Raw genomic sequence first — 19598 nt, 5'->3', positions numbered from 1 at the left:
CAGTCATCAGGACATTTTATTACATTTTTTCATTGTTTCACTCATCTTTGCTAAAGTTCTCTCCATGCCAAGCCATGAATTGACCAAAAGATGGCAGCAAAGAATACGAAGCAGAAACCCAGTGAAAAAAACACTTAACCTCTTAATATACAGTCTATGCACTCAACATGTCAAAATAAGCCGTGAAGGATGTTGACACAATCCAGGACATTAATCATGAAAGAAATGTTCCAGTTTGGTGAGAGGAATCAGATCATCGTGATACGTTGTTTCTGATGCTGAGCTTGTCTGTTCCTACTGAATACTCCAATTGCATTGTTGACCTGTAGGAGAAGAGTCACCTTCCACAGCAGATTTGTCTTTTATGCATACAGTAAGATGATCACACTTTTGGATAAGATATGACATGTTTTTCATTATCATCAGGTTGATGCTTGCTCTCACAATCCACTCTAACAAAATACAGTATATGGATATAGAAATATTCATATGTTTGGTAAATTTTAGTACAAACAGATATTTATTTCAAAACTGAATCCATCCTCATTCATTTTCAAACTTAGGATCTTAAATGGGAGGCAGCTATTCATTAATTGAGTCTGGCTGCAGACATTGGTATGGACTGAACCAAAAAAACATCACGTAGAAGCTTGTTGTTTTTTAAGCTCGGGTTCTGAGGAATTCCAATTTAAATGCTTAGAAAGAAGGACAAATGATAGCAGCCAGGTGTGAACAATTTTATGTACAGATTTTTCTGAAAATTAACATGAGTGTAAAGCCTCCACACTGTACATGTTGGTAATTCTGATACATCCCAATAAAAACAGTAGTACAGTACAGTGGATCAATGAACAACCCAAGAAAAATATGGATTGTTCAGTAAACAGTAAACAGCAGTGTTCCAAAATGAAGTGCATCCATCATTAACACATACATACTGATGTTGATCATTTCAAAACATCCTCTGTTACTTCTTTAACTGACTCAAAGGCTGCGTCATCCATAAGCTGATAGTCCTTATGATGAGCCACTCTTTCTGATTGGCAGTAATAACTATTCGCACACACTCAATGTCAAAGCCAATCTTGTGGTACACATTGTTAACCTCAATGTTTCCACCTTTAAACTCCCCTAATGTGATGTATGATGAACACTGTCTTCCCTGTTTAGTTTCCACAGACTTTTGTCCCACTTCCAGAGCTCCATGATGAAGAATGTCATTCTGCCGATCCTCTGTACCTGTAACTATCTTAATTCTGCTGATTTTAGTTGATTTATTAAAGATTATGAGAAAGAAATCTCCAGTGCAGGGAGGTTTCCCCCAAAAATACTCATCAACTATACTACTGTAAGCCTTGGGGGTGTCATAGTTTTCAAAGACGTTGATGTTTGTGTAAAGGCTGGCAGGGGGGTTGTCAGGAATATCTATGGAGTCTTCCTCAAAGTCGTCGTCCTTCAGTTTGTTCTCCGCTCCTTTGTAAGATGAGTAGTAGCCCATGTGCTGGAAAAGCGAGGGCTTGAAGCGGATCGCGTCCTTCTGGGCCAGCAGACCCCTGAAGTGGATGAGGAGCCAGTCACAGGGCATCTCCTGGTAGAACATGAGCAGGAAATGAGCCAGACGTGGCAGGTCTCTGGAGTGGTACAGCTTCCCGATGTAGCCCAGCTTTGAAAACTCCAGCATCACCCAGTAGGAGCCTTCTCTGGAAGTGATCACCTTCTTCAGGGCTGTAAGGAAGTTCCTGGAGCAGCGCACGTCGTCCTCTAACATCATGTAGAAGTGAGAAAGGTTTGTGCAGAAGTTGAGGAGGAACGCGTAGTCGACGTTCTGCTTCGAGCGGAAACGGACACGGTCCTCCGGGTCGTTATAGTTCCTTTTCAATCCATCCAGCGACGGGTAATACTCCTCTTGTGCCTGGATCACCAGGAGGCGTCCGGATATGATGTGGTGAGCAAACTTCCTGGTGATTTCCTGAACCAGGTTCTCACACCAGACCAGGTCAAAGTCGGCCAGGTGGACCACAACCACTATCTCTTTCAGTTCCTCGTAACTGGACTGATCAAAGATGGATTTGATGGTCTCAAGTAGATAATTGCCCTTTTTCCTCTTGACAGATGACAAACCAATGGTGAGATACTCTGTGGACAGAAAACACTCAAGTCAGTTATATATTTCTTGTTGCTTTAGATGAAATGTTTAGACCTCAGCACCTAACTTCAAACAAGTTTGGTAGAGACACCTACTTTTCCGTGGCAGAGGATTCCCTGCAAGATAGCGATAAGTCACATTAATGGTCCCAGAGAAGTTGGATAAGTCTCTGAATGTGTGGACATATCTTTCAGAGTTTGCAGGATGCATCAGTGTCTCCCCCAGCCGTCTTTTTTCAGCCTCCTAGAATCATAAAGACAACGATTACAGGAAAATTACACAAGAGCAAAATGAGAGAAAACATCTGACAGACACATTTGAGCTTCATCATATTTGATAATGGGTGAAACCTACCAGCACATATCCACCGTCCATGTAAAGGTTAAAAAAGAGCAGAAAGGTGATGAGGAAGCCAAGAAACGGGAACATTGACCTCTTCCTGAAACACCTCATCTTGTCCACAGACTTCCATATCAGCCTCATGATCTCTGCAGGAAATCAGAGACAAACAGAATGCTAGTCAGTTAAAGATTGTAAAATGTATGAGGGCTTATAACCATGGCTACTTTTTATAGATTCTAATCCTTGAAGACATTGGGGTTATGACATTAAAACTTATGATCAGTAAATAAAAGAATAAAGACCTCATCACCTGCTTCAATCTAAAAGTATGTATTAGTTTAGCCGTTACTGAAGAAAATTATCAGAAAACAAATCAGCAATATTTTCAGGACAGAAAACAAATTATTTAACTAATTTAACAAACAAAAATGTCCAACATTCACCGGTTTCAGCTTCTTGAATGTAAGAAATTGCAGCCTTTCTTTTTAATTTGATTCATGCAACTTGAAGTCTCTGGATTCTGGACTATTGATCAGGAAAAACAAGCACCTTCTTGTTAATGTATATATTTTATATATGTATCAATAATATATATATTGTTGTTTATAAACCATAAGCAGTGGACATGGAAAAGGAAACATGGGGAGAGAAGGATGGCAAGACCTGTATCAAACAACAAGCCCCAAAAAACTATTTTCAAATTCCATCTTGGGATCTGAAAAATCACCATTATCATATTAAAAAAAAATATTCTTAATTAGAGAATGAACGTTTCAGCAACCTGCTGCTTATTTTCACATCCAGGAGACCACTATTGATGGAGAGTTACAAATTACATTTACTTATTCACTAACAATTTTGACGTCTAACTATTATTTGGGCATTTCCATTTTATGCTTCTCTTTACTTCTACTCCACTACTACTTCAAGAACCAAATATTGTACTTCAACTCCAACCACACATCCATCCATCATTAATAAGACTCTCTACTTCTTTGAGAGTCAGGGTACACCCTGACCAGGTCACACGTCTATCACAGGGTGAGATAGAGCCACCGATTGCTACCTTACTTTGGATTGTGTGAGGAAGTTGGAGTAGGGGAGAGCGGGGTAATGTGAGACATTGGGTAATGTGAGACACCCCCTGTATCTAGGCAACGGTACACATTTGTGGTCATGTGACCATTATGTTTTCAAGCCCCTCCCATTCCCCCCTTGCCATGAAGGAGAAGTTGGTGCTGGTGCTGTGGAAAGTATGTTTTTTCACAAAAATGTGTTTTTTGCAGCTAAAAGTATTTTTTTTTTGCTTTGAACTTAATCAACTGTTGTGTCAAAACAAATAGATTCAGGTAGAAAAACGTATATCATGCATGTTGATGAACTTCCACAAGTTAAGTTTAGTCTTAAACATAGTTTAATGTAATATTACATTACATTCATAAACATTGTAGAAAAGCCATCATGCCAAGAAACTACACCAGGAAGACAACCTGTGGCCAAACACCCCTCGCAGAGATGGAGAGTCCAGCCGCTGAGGTCATGCAAGGAAAGAAGTCCTTAAGAAAGCTGGAAGGGATAGAAATATTGATAAGACAACCCTCAAAAGATTCATAAAGAAAAAAGAGAAAGGCAAAGTAAAATCAGTAGCCTGGGGTGCAGTAGCTGAGGTAAAGAGAATATTCACAGATGAGATGGAGGAGGAGCTTGCCAAACACTTGAAACAACTAGCTGACCAGTTCCATGGCCTTGCTCCAGTTAAGTGCTGTGAACTGGCATTTGAATATGCAAAGAAAAACAATATCCCTGTCCCTGCCAATTGGACAGAGAAATAATGTGCAGGTAAGCTAGAAATCACATGACTCATAATAATAATCATAAATGTGCTTAATTGACCAATCCCCATGATTCTGTTACTAGTCCGATATTAGTTTTGGAATGTGTGGTTGTCAATCTAGCTCACAGGATTTTAACTATTACAACATGTGTTGTTATGGTAGTTTTAAAGTGGAAAAGGTTAGTGGATCACTTTACCCCCTTGATTTCTCTGGTCTGTCTCACTTTACCCCTAAGATGGGGTAACGTGAGACACAAGACCACTTTTTAAAAAACAATCATATTTTCACTGCCCTTTGTCCTGAAGACATTCTGATCATTTTCATTGCTAGGAAACATCCTGGATTAATGGGAAATGTGTACATTTTACTGATATATCATTTTAGCTTGCCTAGAGGGGAGCAAATGTAAAAAATGTCTCACATTACCCCGCTCTCCCCTACCCAGAGAGAACCCCCAGTAGTCAGCCGTCAGGTTAAAATTCAGAACTGCTTGACTTTCTATACTCATCTGTACTTTGCAGATGTAACCTTTGTTTTTGTGAAATCAGATTATTCAAAAAACATAGATAACAAATAAATTAAAGAGGTGTTTATATAGATTAACATATATATTCCACAGGCTATTTTAGTTAAAGTGATGCACACATTTGAATGTGAATATGAGTCAGTGAGTATAAAAAAAGACTAAAATCATGTGTGAAGAAGGCTTACATTCACCAGATTGTATCGAACTGCGTCTTTCTGCTGTTTGGTGTTAAGCAGGTAGTGCACAGTGGGTTTCTTAAGCTTTTCCGCTAAAACAGCTGTAAAAAGAAAAGCACTCAGAGCGTATACTTCTGCTATGGCCCAACAATCCCCTTAAATTCAATCAAGCCGCACAAATTCACAAACTCATAAATATCAGTGGGCTTTATATGAAATCAATGAATTATCCCTTGGGAAATCTGTCAAAATCAAAAGTGCTCTATCACACAATGTGAAAGAATCTGAAACGAAATTCCTGGATCCACCAGGATCCGGTTCTTCGCTGACCCCTACCACATCCTTTCACCAAGTTTCATGGTAATCCGTTCAGTAGTTTCTGCATAATCTGATGAACACAGGGTTGATGAACTGGACCAAAACAATGAGCTGAAAGATGCTAAAATGTTTGGTAAATGGTATATATTTTTATATAGACCTTTTCTAGTCTTGATGACCTTTCAAAGTGCTTTATGTTAAAGCTTTGCCATTCACTCATTAACAAACATATTCATACAGTGCTTCTATGTGCAGCACTGTCTCTGTCACACAACACACACTGCCGGCACAGAAGTCAGATGCAATTTTTTTAGAGTTCAGTGTCCCGAACCAGTCGCCCCATGAGATGGAGCTGAGGGGAACTGCAGAGTCCAATGATAAATCTATGTGTTCGTCATCAAAATGACCAATTGCTAATGGTCTTTTGATCTGTTGTCAATATAAAATATATTGATTGCTGCAGATTTAGTGAAAATAACAGCAATGGTCTCAAGAAGTATCAATCTTAAAGCTTGATGAACACTCATCCCTAATTGGGTTATGATGAGGCACCAACACCACTTCCACAGAGATACAGAAGGCTGATTTCAAGGTTTATCATTGGAATAAACAAAAATTATTGCTAATAATGAGTCACTTTGGTCGGTAATTTAACTGCTCATAAGGGGAGGCATCAGTCATCGGCTCAGGCTGTGTGCAGCCGTCATAGGATTTTCAGAAATGACTAAACAACAGTGACATTTAGGAAAGAACTAATCTCACTCTTGTTCAGTGTGATTTTTCCTCACAGAGTAGACAGTCATTTAACTAAAAAGAATTATCCTGCTCAGTATCTGTCCTATTTGGCATCACATCTGAGAAAACCCAACTGATCTCATGACGTCCTCCCTAATTCAGATGCTGGGTAACAACAAGACAAAGCCTACTATGTGAGTAACCATGAGCTCCCCAGTGGCAGGGACAATTTTAGCGCAGACCCTCGCCCCTGCCGCTGGGCACAATAACTCAATAAACAACTTGTTATTTACTGTGGTATTCACTGCTTAAGTTCCATTTTAGAAAAGGAAAACCATCTGCAAGAGAAGATAGTAGCTAGGCCATTTTGTGTTTCTGTCACAAAAGTGCACCTGAGAGACGTAGCGGCAAGAATAAGTGGAAACACAATGACAGCTGTGAGTCAGTTTTATGAAACCCCCACCTCACAAAAGCACCTCCACAAACACACACGCCATTATTTGAGATGGCAGCCTGCAAAATCCGATATCGAGATGATGGAGGAATATCTAACAAGGCGACATAATGGCCACATGCTTTCTCCGGAAAGGAAATACTGCTAAGAAATTAGATTTTTGTTTGCCTTCTCTGAGTAAATCTAAACAGCAAACAAAGCAAGGAGAGCCCACGCGCATTTATATGGAAATGAAGCTACATCTATGAATAAATAAGCACCAGTTGTTGGACCTGTTTGCTTTAGTATAAAATGCTCCTCTGCTGCCAAGTTGTTTTTGTTTTGATTTTCCCTCAGAAAATTATCAGTGTGTACGAGCGGCGAGCTCATTTCTATGACTGAAGTCATTTTAGATTAGAGCTTGTAAAGTAATAACAGGTACAGAGGAATACTAATGAGTTTCAAGATTAAACATTGTTATAGGTCCTATGGGAGAGTTTATCTTTACTGGGGAACATTAAAACAGTCTCTGGGAGATTTATCCTGTCCACTAATCTTTTGTTTTATAAATGTTAACTCCACAGATGACGAGAATTACAACAGTACTTAATATTAGTAGAAACCTGGCTCTCCTTGTTTGCAGGTAAATCTTCTGCATCAATGCAAAAGGAGGTAAAATTAAGATAAAATGGATGATTTAAATAAGCAATTTCTCCTCCCATTAATATTTCCAGGAACTACATCTGATCAGACTCAACAATAGCTTGTGGACACATTATATAACAGGTAAATTGTCTGAGGATGTTACTGCAGCGAATGTTAGTGAATTACTCTCTTAAATTGCACATTAAGGCTACCAGCAGTCAAACACTCTCTTTAATGTGTTTTTTCTCCTCACTCAGTCTGTCTGTTTGTCTTAAGAGCAAAAAGCTCCACAGGCACATTTCTGATATGCACTAATGCAACCGAACAATCAGATTAGAATTGTGTTTTAGTTGGCTAACCCTAATCATATCAAAATAGCTTATTTGGCATTACCCTAACCTTAGCCCTGGAAAAACTGTGCAAAAAGGATTTTCAAATGGGTCAATTATTAGATTAAAAAGGAGGAGGGGTGTATCTACAGGATTTAAAGTGGCAGTGTGAATTTTTTTTAGGCTGTCGGTTGAAAAACGGGATGTATGTTAAGTTATATTAACTGAGTGGTGGGCCTAAAATAAACCGTATGTGTTGCTATAATTTCGATAGAATGAGCCCTTTATATATGTAAATATGTCCATGACCACCGTTCCCCTTTCGCCATGTTAGATCATCATATTGCTACACCCGGAGCAGAAGAGCCAGTCAGAGTTGGCGTCTCAAGTTTGCGTACTGAAGAACAGTTATGACGTTGAATGGAGGATAATTATTTATTAACATCAGAAAAAGCAAGGGACACAGACGTCATCAAAGAAGCAAAGAACGATGAGGGAAAATTAAACAGGACTTGGCAACAGATTTTTAGAGAACTATAAAGCAAATAGCTTTTTTTAGACGTTTGACTCAACGGTAAATATGTAAATAATGCTGAAATAGCTGGGCATGCATTCAGAACTTCAACACTAAATAAAAACACTCAAATCAAAGTCTGATAGGATACAGGGTTTTAGCCATACAATTTAAAGCGCAGGTTTTATTCAATTGAATTGGGCGGTTGGGAGTTTTTCACATTTTAACTTCAACAAACTTGTCCCCAAAAATATTAACTGATCTGACCAATCGCGTGAAAAAGCTTTTTCAACTGAGTTTATGAAATCATTGGTGACTCCAATCATTCATGAACAATAGGCATTGGATCATTTATCATTATAAATTCACACCAACAAGCAAGAAGGTAGTTTTAAAATAGTACGCTGCCAATAGTTACGACTGGTAGCGTCTTTCCGCTGTAGCTGTCCGTGCTCCCGCAAGGTGCATGCAATTCTCGGCGGCCAGTTACAACACCGCCGTTTTGACGCAGGAAAGCCACCTTACCGCCCCTTTCCCTCAGGAAAGAAGGGGTGTAATAAGGAGCACTCAGTTAGTTGCAATCTCACACATTTAACTTTTTAATATGTTTAAAATGAGCAGGAAAACAGGCACTCAGCAACAGCTGAAGAACACAACAAATGTCTAGGATTTGAATCCGGTCATGATTGTAATGATTCCAAGCTTGTGGCCCATCCTTAGGCAGCCCCAAGTGGTTTGATGAGTTTCCCTTTAAAGGTTGGGGGACTTGAAAACAGTTATGAGAAAACGTGTTTAGTCCAAGTACTGACTTTTACATCCAATATAGATTAAAGCAGTGCAGCTACACATAGTTGCTTTTCACTGTGGAGTGAATCTCAACAATCACCTATGACAATTCAAAGACTGAGAAGTGGTTGAGCGATGAAAAAATGGAGGAATAGCTGACACAAATGCCTCTGTCAATTCACTTAGATAACTGTGTAAAATACAACACTCAGTAGATCGCATATAATTCCACCAACCCCCAACCGTCCCCTTAAATAAAATCAAGTCTTATATCTAGGGCCTCAATTTCAAGCCCAATTTGTTACCAAATCGCAGATAAAAAAAAGCCTACACCTATATGAAACCATATTAAAATCAACTAGACTAAAATGCACACAATCATCGATAACAACCCTATAAATATGACAAGATTCACACATAATTTGCTGAGAAGTCAATCAAAATTCAGAAAGATTCCCTCTGTCAGAGTAAGAAAGGGGGGGAAAAACGTGAATCCACAGCTTAATGTAATGGGTTCTTCACTGACGCAAACTGCATCCTTCCACCAAGTTTTGTGTTAATTTTTCCAGTAGTTTTGCATAATCCTGCTAAAAAACAAGCAAATATATATATCCGTCCCATTCAAGTAAATGGGGCAATGGTCTCACAGAAAGACTGTGCTGCGGTTTGGAACACAGGCTTTCTATAGTATATCCGTTTGTTATAAACCACTCCAATTTAATCTTTTCTAGGACCTTAAAAGGCACCTCAGGAGCAAAATATTATTATGATGTCAATTCTTTCAAAAATTGTGTAGTACTCCCAATGATGAAATAACAGATTTTTAGAGTTGAAATTGATGGAGTTGCGCTTTAAAGCTTTGACATGTGGACATAATCCACAGTTTTTCCAGGATCACGAATATCAACATGTCCGGCCCATTATAACATAAACCTCAGATCTGAGATGTTGTCTTAGTGCATCAAACAGAGAAACCACCGCTGAAAAATAAGGTTTAAATAATGACCCGGACAACACTGATGAATAATAATAAAAAACACCTCTTGCTGACTTGGTCTGCACCTTCAAAATTCTTGTGAGACGGTAACAGGTCATAAAATGAAGCCTCCTTAAAGTATGATTGAAGCAATAATTTAGAAAATTCTGCAAAAGAGGCTGCAGTCAATAAATGGACCAATGGGAAAGTCGGCTTGAAAAAAAAGAGACTGTGGTTGTACTGGGAGGCTTGCAAGTGGGAATGTGTGTATGAAATGCTGAGGCAGAAAATGCTGCCTCAGCAAAGCAGCCATCCCTGAATAAATGAAGACAGAGAAAGATGGATGGCATACTTGTTGCTGCATAGAGAAAGCGCTGTGAGACTCGACTGTGATGAATGTACACACCAGCTGGCTCACATTATTGACTCCATGAACACGGATGATTTGAAATTGTGAATGGATTTACTTTGTGTTGACCGTGTGATGTTTTCTTCATGTGGCCGCTGCTGTGAGCTCTGAAAGGAAAATCCATCACACAAGACATTTAGCCATATTTTCACTTTCCCTAAGCACATTTTAGTCCGGGATAAAAACATGAAGCTGTACTGGTACTTAATTTTTCATGCGTCATGCACCAAAATGTTCCCGACCCGCATGGACGTACAAGACTCGAAAAACAGATAAAGAACAAGTGCAGTAGCAGAATCACAGCTGAAGAACAGATACACCTTCATGTGTGACAGACTGTCACAAGCACCACATTAAAACACAATCCTTCTCCCTGGACATTAAACATATGAAACATAAGTAAATGAATGACTGTGCCCAAAACGCATGAAACGTAAACACTTCAAGCTGTAGGTAAGTATTGAACACAAAATTAGCTACTTCAAACACTGTTCATAAACAAGAGCTGAAGCCAACATTTACACATAGAGCACTAGACCTTCTGCAGACACGTTTACACAAAAGACTATGAATAAGACAATAATATAAGGGACTATAAAACAAAAAGTGTATTTCATTTTCAGAACTCTCGAAGATCACACAGTTGACACTTTCTATTTTGTTTGAATCTTAGGTTCTCTAATCCAGTGATTTTCAACCAGTGTGCCGCGGCACACTAGTGTGCCGTGAGAGATCGTCAGGTGTGCCGTGGGAAATTATCTAATATCTAGTGCTGCACCGAAGTATCGGCCGAACATATTCGCCTCGTTTACCGACATCTGCACATCGGTAATAAACTTGACTTTCACCGATATCATTGGTATTTGTGGTTAAACCGCTGGTCACGTGCCGCGGCTGGGGGAGGGTTTCACGCCGCTGTGGCGCAAGACTCATTGTCATTCATGCTTCCCCAACCGTTGCGCGTCTTACAAAGCAATTCCGCGCCAGAACACTAGGCGGAGTAACGCTTTTTGTCGAAGACGACCTGAGAGACGCCTTCTTTCTTCTTCATCGATTGTTTATTTACATAGCTACTGCGGCTCCTTGTAGCCTTTTTCAGGCAGATAAATACGCCAGTCAGTGACGGGTTATACAAGTGGACATACTTTCGGATCTCTTCTGCCAAACGCTCTTCTATTTGGTCCATATTCATTCTTCTAAATCTCCCGTTGTTTCTGCCTGTATTATGGGGCATGAAACCGGAAATGCAGCTCCAGAAGGGATGTAGAGCAGACCAATCACAGCCTTGCGGGCTGAGTGAGCTTGCGGAGCTTTGCCGTAAATTTTAGAAAAGGGGGTCGACACCCGTCAGCACGTAAGGAGGGATACATAAGCACGTAAGGGACCCGGAAGGGCTCTTGCGCTTACGGGCCCGTGAAAACGCAGAAGCATGTTTCAGGCTTCAACGTTTTTTTTGGGGGGGAGGTCCTCTTCTGCGGCGCCACGGTGACAGTGGTGCGGGGGGTTTTCTTTCTCTTGGACCGCGGGGCGGTGTCCGTCGGCGGTGCGGAAGGCGGGGACCGGTTGGAGGGGACCGGGTACGGCGGTCGTCGGCAGCGACTCTGGACGCGTGTCGGTCCCTTCTCGCGAATCACCTCAGCTACGGCGCCCGCTGGGGGAACCCTTCATTCGCGTCCGGTGTGAACCCGGCGTTAGAACTGGTGTGAACCAGAGGAATCCGACTGTTTAAATTAAAAACAAAGCATCGCGAAGGCCCACTGTGGGTGTTTACGCGATGTGATTTCTGCCCAGTGCTCTGAATGTCAAAGTAAGAAATTCAATGAAGCGCGGGTAAACTGCAGGAGTAACTATTGGCACTCAAAACAGGTCAATCTGTTTTAGACAGGGTTAAAAGGTCCAGACATTTCATTAAGACCCCAAGGAACCATATAAACTGTGATAAAATGGGTATAATATGTCTCCGTTAAATAAAGTTTAGTTAAATCAAAGATTGTTTCATAAATCTGATTCAATTTGTGCTCATTAAAAGATTAGAGTAATAAAGGGCTGAAATAATTTAAAATAGTGCTTTGTAATACATTTAGAAACTATATAACTAACTATATGTATTATATGTACTTTGTTAGGCCATAGAGTGTCATTTTGTGTCATTTTGGTTGGTGGTGTGCCCCAGGATTTTGTAAATGTAAAAAATGTGCCGGGGCTCAAAAAAGGTTGAAAATCACTGCTCTAATCAAACAGTTTGAAATTTGAATGGAGGTGGGGATGCACTTCCTCATCATGCCATCTTAGGAATTGGTCATGGAGATATCTTTCACTGATCTTTTTTGTATATTCAAGTGCAGAGTAGAATAAAACACATCACTGTGTTTAAGTGTGGTCTTTTCAACTCTGAAGCTCTCTTATTGTTTGTTCTCGTTGTGCAGTTTCACCTCATACTCAAAAGGCTAAAAAGCTAATTCAAGTCGTAGATAAATTGGAGAACAAGGGATGAACAGAGAAACATTTGGGATGCATTTTAAATTCTAGATCTAGTTTAGGTCATTGGTTAACGATGACACTGTCAACAATAAATGTTATAGTCTGTGTTTGTATAATTTAGTCTGTACGAGGGACAGATTTGAGAGAAATTGGACGATATAGGTCTCGATAAGTCAACTTTTGAGGTGACTCACAACACTTTTTTACACAAAGCAGTGCAAGAGCAGTGCTGTGACAGGCTGTGAACTGACAGCCCTGTCAACAGCTCAGCAAGAGAGACACTCCTCATTGAGGAAGGATTTCATGACTTAGCTATGGCCAAGAATCCACATTTTGGTTCTGACTGACTGAATCTGATGCCTTCATATCAATCAATCAAATCAAATTTTATTTGTATAGCCCATATTCACAGATTACAATTCATCTCATAGGGCTTTAACAGGGTGTGGCATCCTCTGTCCTTAACCCTCAGCAAGAGTAAGGAAAAACTACTAAAAACCCTTTTAACAGGGTAAAAATACGTAGAAACCTCAGAGAGAGCCACATGTGAGGGATCCCTCTCCCAGGACGGACAGAAGTGCAATAGATGCCACGTGCAGGAAAACATCATCAATAATCAAAGTCTCTAGCAGCATTTGATGAGGGTAGACATCCCGAAGGACAACCCCAACATGACATGCCAAGCAGTCCCGCTGCAAGCACAGTCCATGCTCAGCAACCATCTAGACCACGATCCACCATCCAGACCACGATCCACCATCCAGACCAGACGCCACTCCAGTCCTCAGTCACCGTCCACCGCCGCCCACCAGGACCCATCACAAGCCACCACCGCGGTCCTGGTCCACCGCCCGTGCCCAATGCCAACGCGACACAGGGTCCGCCACCAGCACCACGATCAGCCCACATGACTCAGAATCCGCCACACTGGATCCAACACCGCGACCCCCGGGGCACGATCCACAAACCGCAATCCATGGTGCGGCCACAGAGGCCCTGGATCTGCGGGTGATAAAGCAAAGGGATTCCGGGGAAGGGGGATAGGGATGGAGAAGAGGAAGGAGAAGCTGGAAAGAGAAGCTCCGTGTGTCATGTGTCATAAAATAGAACAAGTTACGTACTGGCGCACTAATTAGCTCTAACTATAAGCTTTATCAAAAAGGAAGGTTTTGAGCCTACTTTTAAACGAAAAGATGGTATCTGCCTCCCGAACTGAAAGTGGTAGTTTATTCCACAGCAGAGGAGCTTGATGGCTAAAAGCTCTGGCTCCTACTCTACTTTTAGAGAATTTAGGGACGACAAGTAGGCTTGAATTCTGGGAGCGGAGTGCTCTAGTGGGTTTATAAGGTACTAACAGCTCTTTAAGGTAAAAAGGCGCTATATTATTAAGGGCCTTGAAGGTGAGGAGGAGAATTTTAAATTCTATTCTAGATTTAACTGGAAGCCAGTGTAGCGACGCTAATACTGGAGAAATGTGCTCTCTTCTCTTTGTTCTCGTCAGGACACGTGCTGCGGCATTTTGGACAAGCTGTAGAGTCTTTAACGACTTACTGCTGGAGCCAGATAATAATGAATTACAATAGTCCAGTCTCCATATCCCACATGATTCCAGAAAAGACATTCAATCAAGAGTCTTTCTGTAAAAATACAAGAATCATGTGCAGGAGTATGGTGTCAAGCAGCTGTTAATTTGGAGAGTGTAATACAAATAAGCATTAGCCTGTAGATGATGCAATAGTGTTGAGAAGGTTGATAAATTAATACAATTCTGCAAATTCATGAGAAGTAATTCAAGTAAGAATCTCTATACCTCACCACAATCATTTATAAGTTACAAGTACAGAGTATTAAGGCATATATGATAGAAAAACAAATCTGGAGATTTAAAGAGCATGACATTTGGTAACCAAAAGCAAATCAGTTAATCCTTGAGTTCAAGTGATTGTTTGTGCCATATCTGGAAGAATACCCTCAAGGCTTTCTGGAGATATCGCAGTCACAAGAATGGACTGGACAGAAGACCTGAATATCTTATAGACCTGTCTTGTAATATTTGTATAATTAAAATGGTATTGATGTAATATTTCAACTTTACACTGATATTAATATCATGTCTTCATTCTCATAAGTTTATGACTTAATTCTCATCAGCTGAGGAATAATATATATTTCACTGCTCCAGTAAGTATTGACAGCAGCAGGCCGATGTACGTATGACTGGTTTAAAATGAACTACAGTGTATGTTCATGGTTGTAAAGGAACAATGTGACTCACTGCTGAGTTTTTGTGAGACAATGAGACGCAGTAGAGCTCTACGCTGACTATAGTGAATACTGTGCATTATGATGAGGATATACAGACAGTAGATCACTGTTGGTTTTGTTTTTTCCTGGAATTTGGTGACAACAAGTAAAATACAGATCACAGCCAGCTGGTGCTTTGTCTGTTTTCACCATCTCTGTAAATCTGATCCTCAAAAGTAAAGTTGCTGCAGTTTTTTGGCAGATCTTTCAGATATATATTTTAAACAGCCTTAAAGTAATGGTCTTCTCCAGATGTGTCACTTTGAAGAACAAACAAAAAAAAATACTTAACTTTCAAGAAACTTGAAGGAACATCTCTCCACTGCAACAAGAACAGTAATGGTGAGTTTGTCTGTAATCAGATTGTTTAAGATCCTTTTAAATCAAGAGATCAAAACAGGAATCTGAGCCAAGGGCTGTTTATAGCTTTCTTTTAATCCTCTCTACATTATAAACTTCACACAGTCTTGTGGAACTCTGTGAATGTAATTTAATATACGATGCGCGTCTCAGACACTATATCCAGTTATTATTCTCTATCTCCATCCTGCTTCTGGCAAAGCACTAATGTGGGTCAAAGCACTGACTGCCGTCGAGAGTCTATCCTCATTACAATCGCCACCACTGGGACCCAAGAAGACTTTCATGTTCCTTTTTGACCTGAAAGGTAAATACACTCCAGCTATAATTTACATGCACTGCAGGCCTGCTGTACAATCTTTAGAAGTATAGTATTATGTTTGCATACTGTGAGCTAAAGCCTGCTTTAATCATGAGGACTGTGCAGCTATACTTATCATTAATTACATGATCATGATCACTGATCACAGAGAGATGATTACTTTAAACCATGATAATCTATAAAATGTAGGCCGTTATTACCTGACTACTTTTTAACTTGTCACAGGATAGTTCTGGAAAGTACAGGAATGGTCAAATTCAGTACCGAAAAGTAAAAGTGAAGTAGGGATACTTTAAAAAATAAATAAATAAAATAAAAAAAATAGCGGGCAACAAAAAAACACCGAAATTAGTTTACTGTGACCATCCCTTTAAATCCCTTACTGTATATTACTGTAAGATGGACGACATGATGGATACAATTACAGCTCCTGTAATTAAAGCCAAAAAGATCTTGATCGCTCCCTGTTGATTGGCTGCAGTATTGGTCATAAACTAACTGTGTTAGCCAATGAAACATGATTTTTTTCTAAATAAGGTTTTTGCGATCTTAGATAGTTCTTATCGCACTGATGTTTGTTAAAGTATTTGTTTGAATTATATTTACCCTGGCTCCAAAAGACATCTAAGCACGAAGATTGCATATAAGGAATCCTTGTCAAGATGCATGTTTTTGTTATACATTTATGGCAACGAAGTATCAGTAAAAATAACCCAATAGTGGCCTCTTAGTATCAACCAATGACTAAAAGAAAAATAAGTGCTTCACACAGCCACAGATTTGAAATATAATATATATTGTACTTATATAATATGTTTTATTTGCTGATTACTTTGATTTGTAGCAAGGTGTTTGATGAATTCCTACAACCTTTCCAAACTGCTGTCGTTCTTATTTCTTTGTTACCTTTATCTAAAGCTCATGTGATATGAGGGTTGGGGATGATTCACCGCCCCAAGTGAAGGGTCTTGTTCAAAATTGCAGATGTTGTAGTGGAAAGTTGTGCTGAAGAAAGAGCTAAGTCGCAAAGCAAAGCTTCTGATTTAACTATGTTAACAAGCGTCGGGTCGGGAATGAAAGAACAAGGTCGTAAATGCAAGTGATCGAAAAGAGTTTTCTCCGTCGGGTGGATGGGCTCGGCCTTAGTGTTGAGGAATCCAGACATCCAGACAGAGCTTGTATGGTAGAAGCACAGCTCCTTTACGTAGAAAGGGGACTGTTGAGCTGGTACTGGGCACGCCCAACCGGGAGGAAAACTTTGGGTATACCCAGAACCAGCTGGAGGGACTACATACGCCACCTGGCCTGGGAATGCCTCCGGATCCCCCCTTGGCAACAGCTGTTTGGTCATTTAAATAATCAGAATAAAAGTGAACCTATTTCAACAGCTGATGAGGATTATGTGATGTGATTGAAAAGACCATGTGGTTGAGATAGTTTGCAAAGTGAAGAGTGAACTTTGACCCTCAGCATATTCACACAGTGTTACTGTACAAAAGGACAGGCGGAGGTAGAAGAGGAAGATACTCTCATGGACATTACTTAGCAGAAAACAGAATTTGACATTGTGTACAGTAACACTGCTCCCACACTGGCTCATTTCCCAACTGTCTCTGAGCGTCCTGTAATATGAATATGTGGGGCTCTTGCGGTCACAGCGAATCCATATGCAATGCAGAATAATAATGAACAGAAAGTGCTTTTAAAAAATGCTATTAATTTCATAAAATGGCTACTGAGTGCCTTTAATGAGATGCCCCTTTAATAGTCCTCTGTGTAGAACAACAAAGCCATCTGGTAAACACTATTGTTCATTTGTCTGTTGACATCCAGGCAGTTTATGAGCCAACAGAGACCAGGCTGAGCTGGTGTGTATCTGCGTATGTGAGGCAGGAGACAAGGAGATGAAAAGGAGAACAAACTATTATTCTGTTTTAATTTGAAGAGTGCACATAATCAGTCCCTCACTGTTATTTAAATTAACATTATGGCAAACAGTCCTAATGCTAAATGTGATAACATTTAGGTGTTTAAAGTCTGGAAAAGATCTTCAATCGATCATAGTATAGTACATGGAGAAAGATAGAGGCTGGTGCTAGGTGGTTAGCAACACTAGAGAATGACAGGATGACAGTTACTATCAGAGGGTTGAAAGGAAGCAGGCCTTTCTTGGTTTAATCAGGGATATTTGTTGTTGTTCTTCCTCCTTTTTTGGAAAGAAGTAGTGAAAAGTGTTGAAGGGTGGTTGTATGAACTGCAGCCAGGCCCTGCTCAGCTGTGTTCATTAAGAGACACGTCTCTCTTCCAACCAGGTAAATAAACATTTAGACGTGCACTGGCTGTTTGTTTCCTCTCCACTGCAGTCACGTTAATAGAATATAAAAATTAATGGACATCTCTTGTAAGCACTTGTAATTACCCAGTGAAATATTAGGAAGTTGCATCTATTTATAATTTGAATAATGAACTAAACATGAATATTTGTGTATAACTGTACATTTTATACCCTCCACCCCTTTCACTCTTATTTTATTGGTTTCGTTTCTATATCTGGATTAGCTACATGTGTTCTTCATTGTGTAACTGTAAAAAACAGTTAATTGGAGATTTTGAATGTGGGTGTGAACTCTGTCTGTGACCCTGAAAGCATTGGCAGTATAGATAATTGAAGGATGGATGTTTTTTAAAGTCAATCTCCTATCTAATACTAATGTAGTCTATAACTTGGAATAAGGCTAACATTTGAGTTTGCCTTTCACACATGAAGAAAGCAACAGGTAATTCTCTTGCTCAGATGCATCACACAACAACACAGATCGTTCAGGTGAGGGGTAGCGCAGCAGGCAGGAGGCAGGATGTGACATAAATTCAACCGTGGATATCTCCAAATCGCCAAAAACTCTCAAATCTGGTTGTCACTTCTATTTTGACATCTTTGTCAGCGTCTGCAGCGTGTCTGACACAATTTTTTTCATCCTGAGATATTTCATTATGTTAGGAGATAATACGGAGTTTAGTGCAAATCTGAAAGCATTTATACAATATTTACGTTTTAAGTAGTGAACTAATGCCAAGAGTACATAAGCATAATATATATAAAGTTACAGTTTATAACCCCTTTTATAACCATCAACTTTACAGACTAAACAAACAATACATATCGTGTTAATGAGAGAGGGTTAGAGCTTATGGTGAATTTATTTTTGGACCGAACCAGGTAAGCCATTTCCCCTTACATATTCGTCTTGTTTGGTCAGACATTTGCATTTGTTCACTTTGCCCGAAGCATATTCGTGAACACATCTTTCTACTGACTTTGCAATCGGGCTGCATCTAAAATTCTCTCCCTGTTCTGAGTTAACACACCTTGTCTCCTTCTGACTGGTGCACGGAAACACCTCATGTCACCTTTTTCCAGCACAGCCACCAACAAAGTGCCATGTAAAACCACAAATGCAGACAAAAAACGGCTCACCATCTTTACAAAACTAACAAACAAAATAATTTCTTGAGTTACACCTGAGGCAAGGCTTTTTAAACAAGAGTTGCTGCGAGTTTGATTGAGGCACAGAAATGCAATCTCCTGGTCAGAATTAGAGTTGACGCATGAATCCAGAGTCCAAAGGGAAATGTTAATAGAGTTCAGAGGGAGCGAGCTGAGGAATCATCAGCAAGTAAACAGCATTCATTTCGGAAGAAAGCAAATCTTCTTGCTTCCAGCTGAGAGTTTCACCGACTGCATCTCTGCTTGGTTCAATGTGTTTACTTATTCATCAAGGTGGAGGGGGCCAGTGAGTTTGCACAGACTCCAGGCTCCGGCAGTTACCCTCCTCCTGCTGTTGGACAACGGGGGCAGACCAGATTAAAAATTCATGAGAACAGGCACGGCCGCACGACCTGCACCACACATTCACGCATGTAAGGTTGTCAGAATGAAGAGCTGACGTGACTATCTTAGCAG

At 40.1% G+C, this 19598-nt stretch overlaps 1 protein-coding gene across 1 annotated transcript in view; it reads right to left on the bottom strand.

Annotated features, from left to right (window-relative positions):
• Positions 1 to 689: 689 nt before the first annotated feature.
• The window catches only part of LOC128443840 (alpha-1,3-mannosyl-glycoprotein 4-beta-N-acetylglucosaminyltransferase C), a 57826-nt gene continuing 38917 nt past the window's right edge, over positions 690 to 19598 (bottom strand). Inside the window, exons 4-6 of the mRNA XM_053426015.1 lie at positions 2501 to 2634; positions 2242 to 2389; positions 690 to 2136 (exon numbers count right to left, since the gene is read on the bottom strand). Of these exons, the coding sequence (XP_053281990.1) occupies positions 968 to 2136; positions 2242 to 2389; positions 2501 to 2634 (1451 nt within the window). The 3' untranslated portion in view covers positions 690 to 967. The remainder of the gene's footprint in view (positions 2137 to 2241; positions 2390 to 2500; positions 2635 to 19598) is intronic.

Source organism: Pleuronectes platessa, chromosome 7 (genome assembly GCF_947347685.1).
Source record: "Pleuronectes platessa chromosome 7, fPlePla1.1, whole genome shotgun sequence".
Classification (NCBI taxonomy): domain Eukaryota; kingdom Metazoa; phylum Chordata; class Actinopteri; order Pleuronectiformes; family Pleuronectidae; genus Pleuronectes; species Pleuronectes platessa.
The sequence above is the reverse complement of the archived record's forward strand: the minus strand, read 5'-3'. Positions and strand labels throughout refer to the sequence as shown.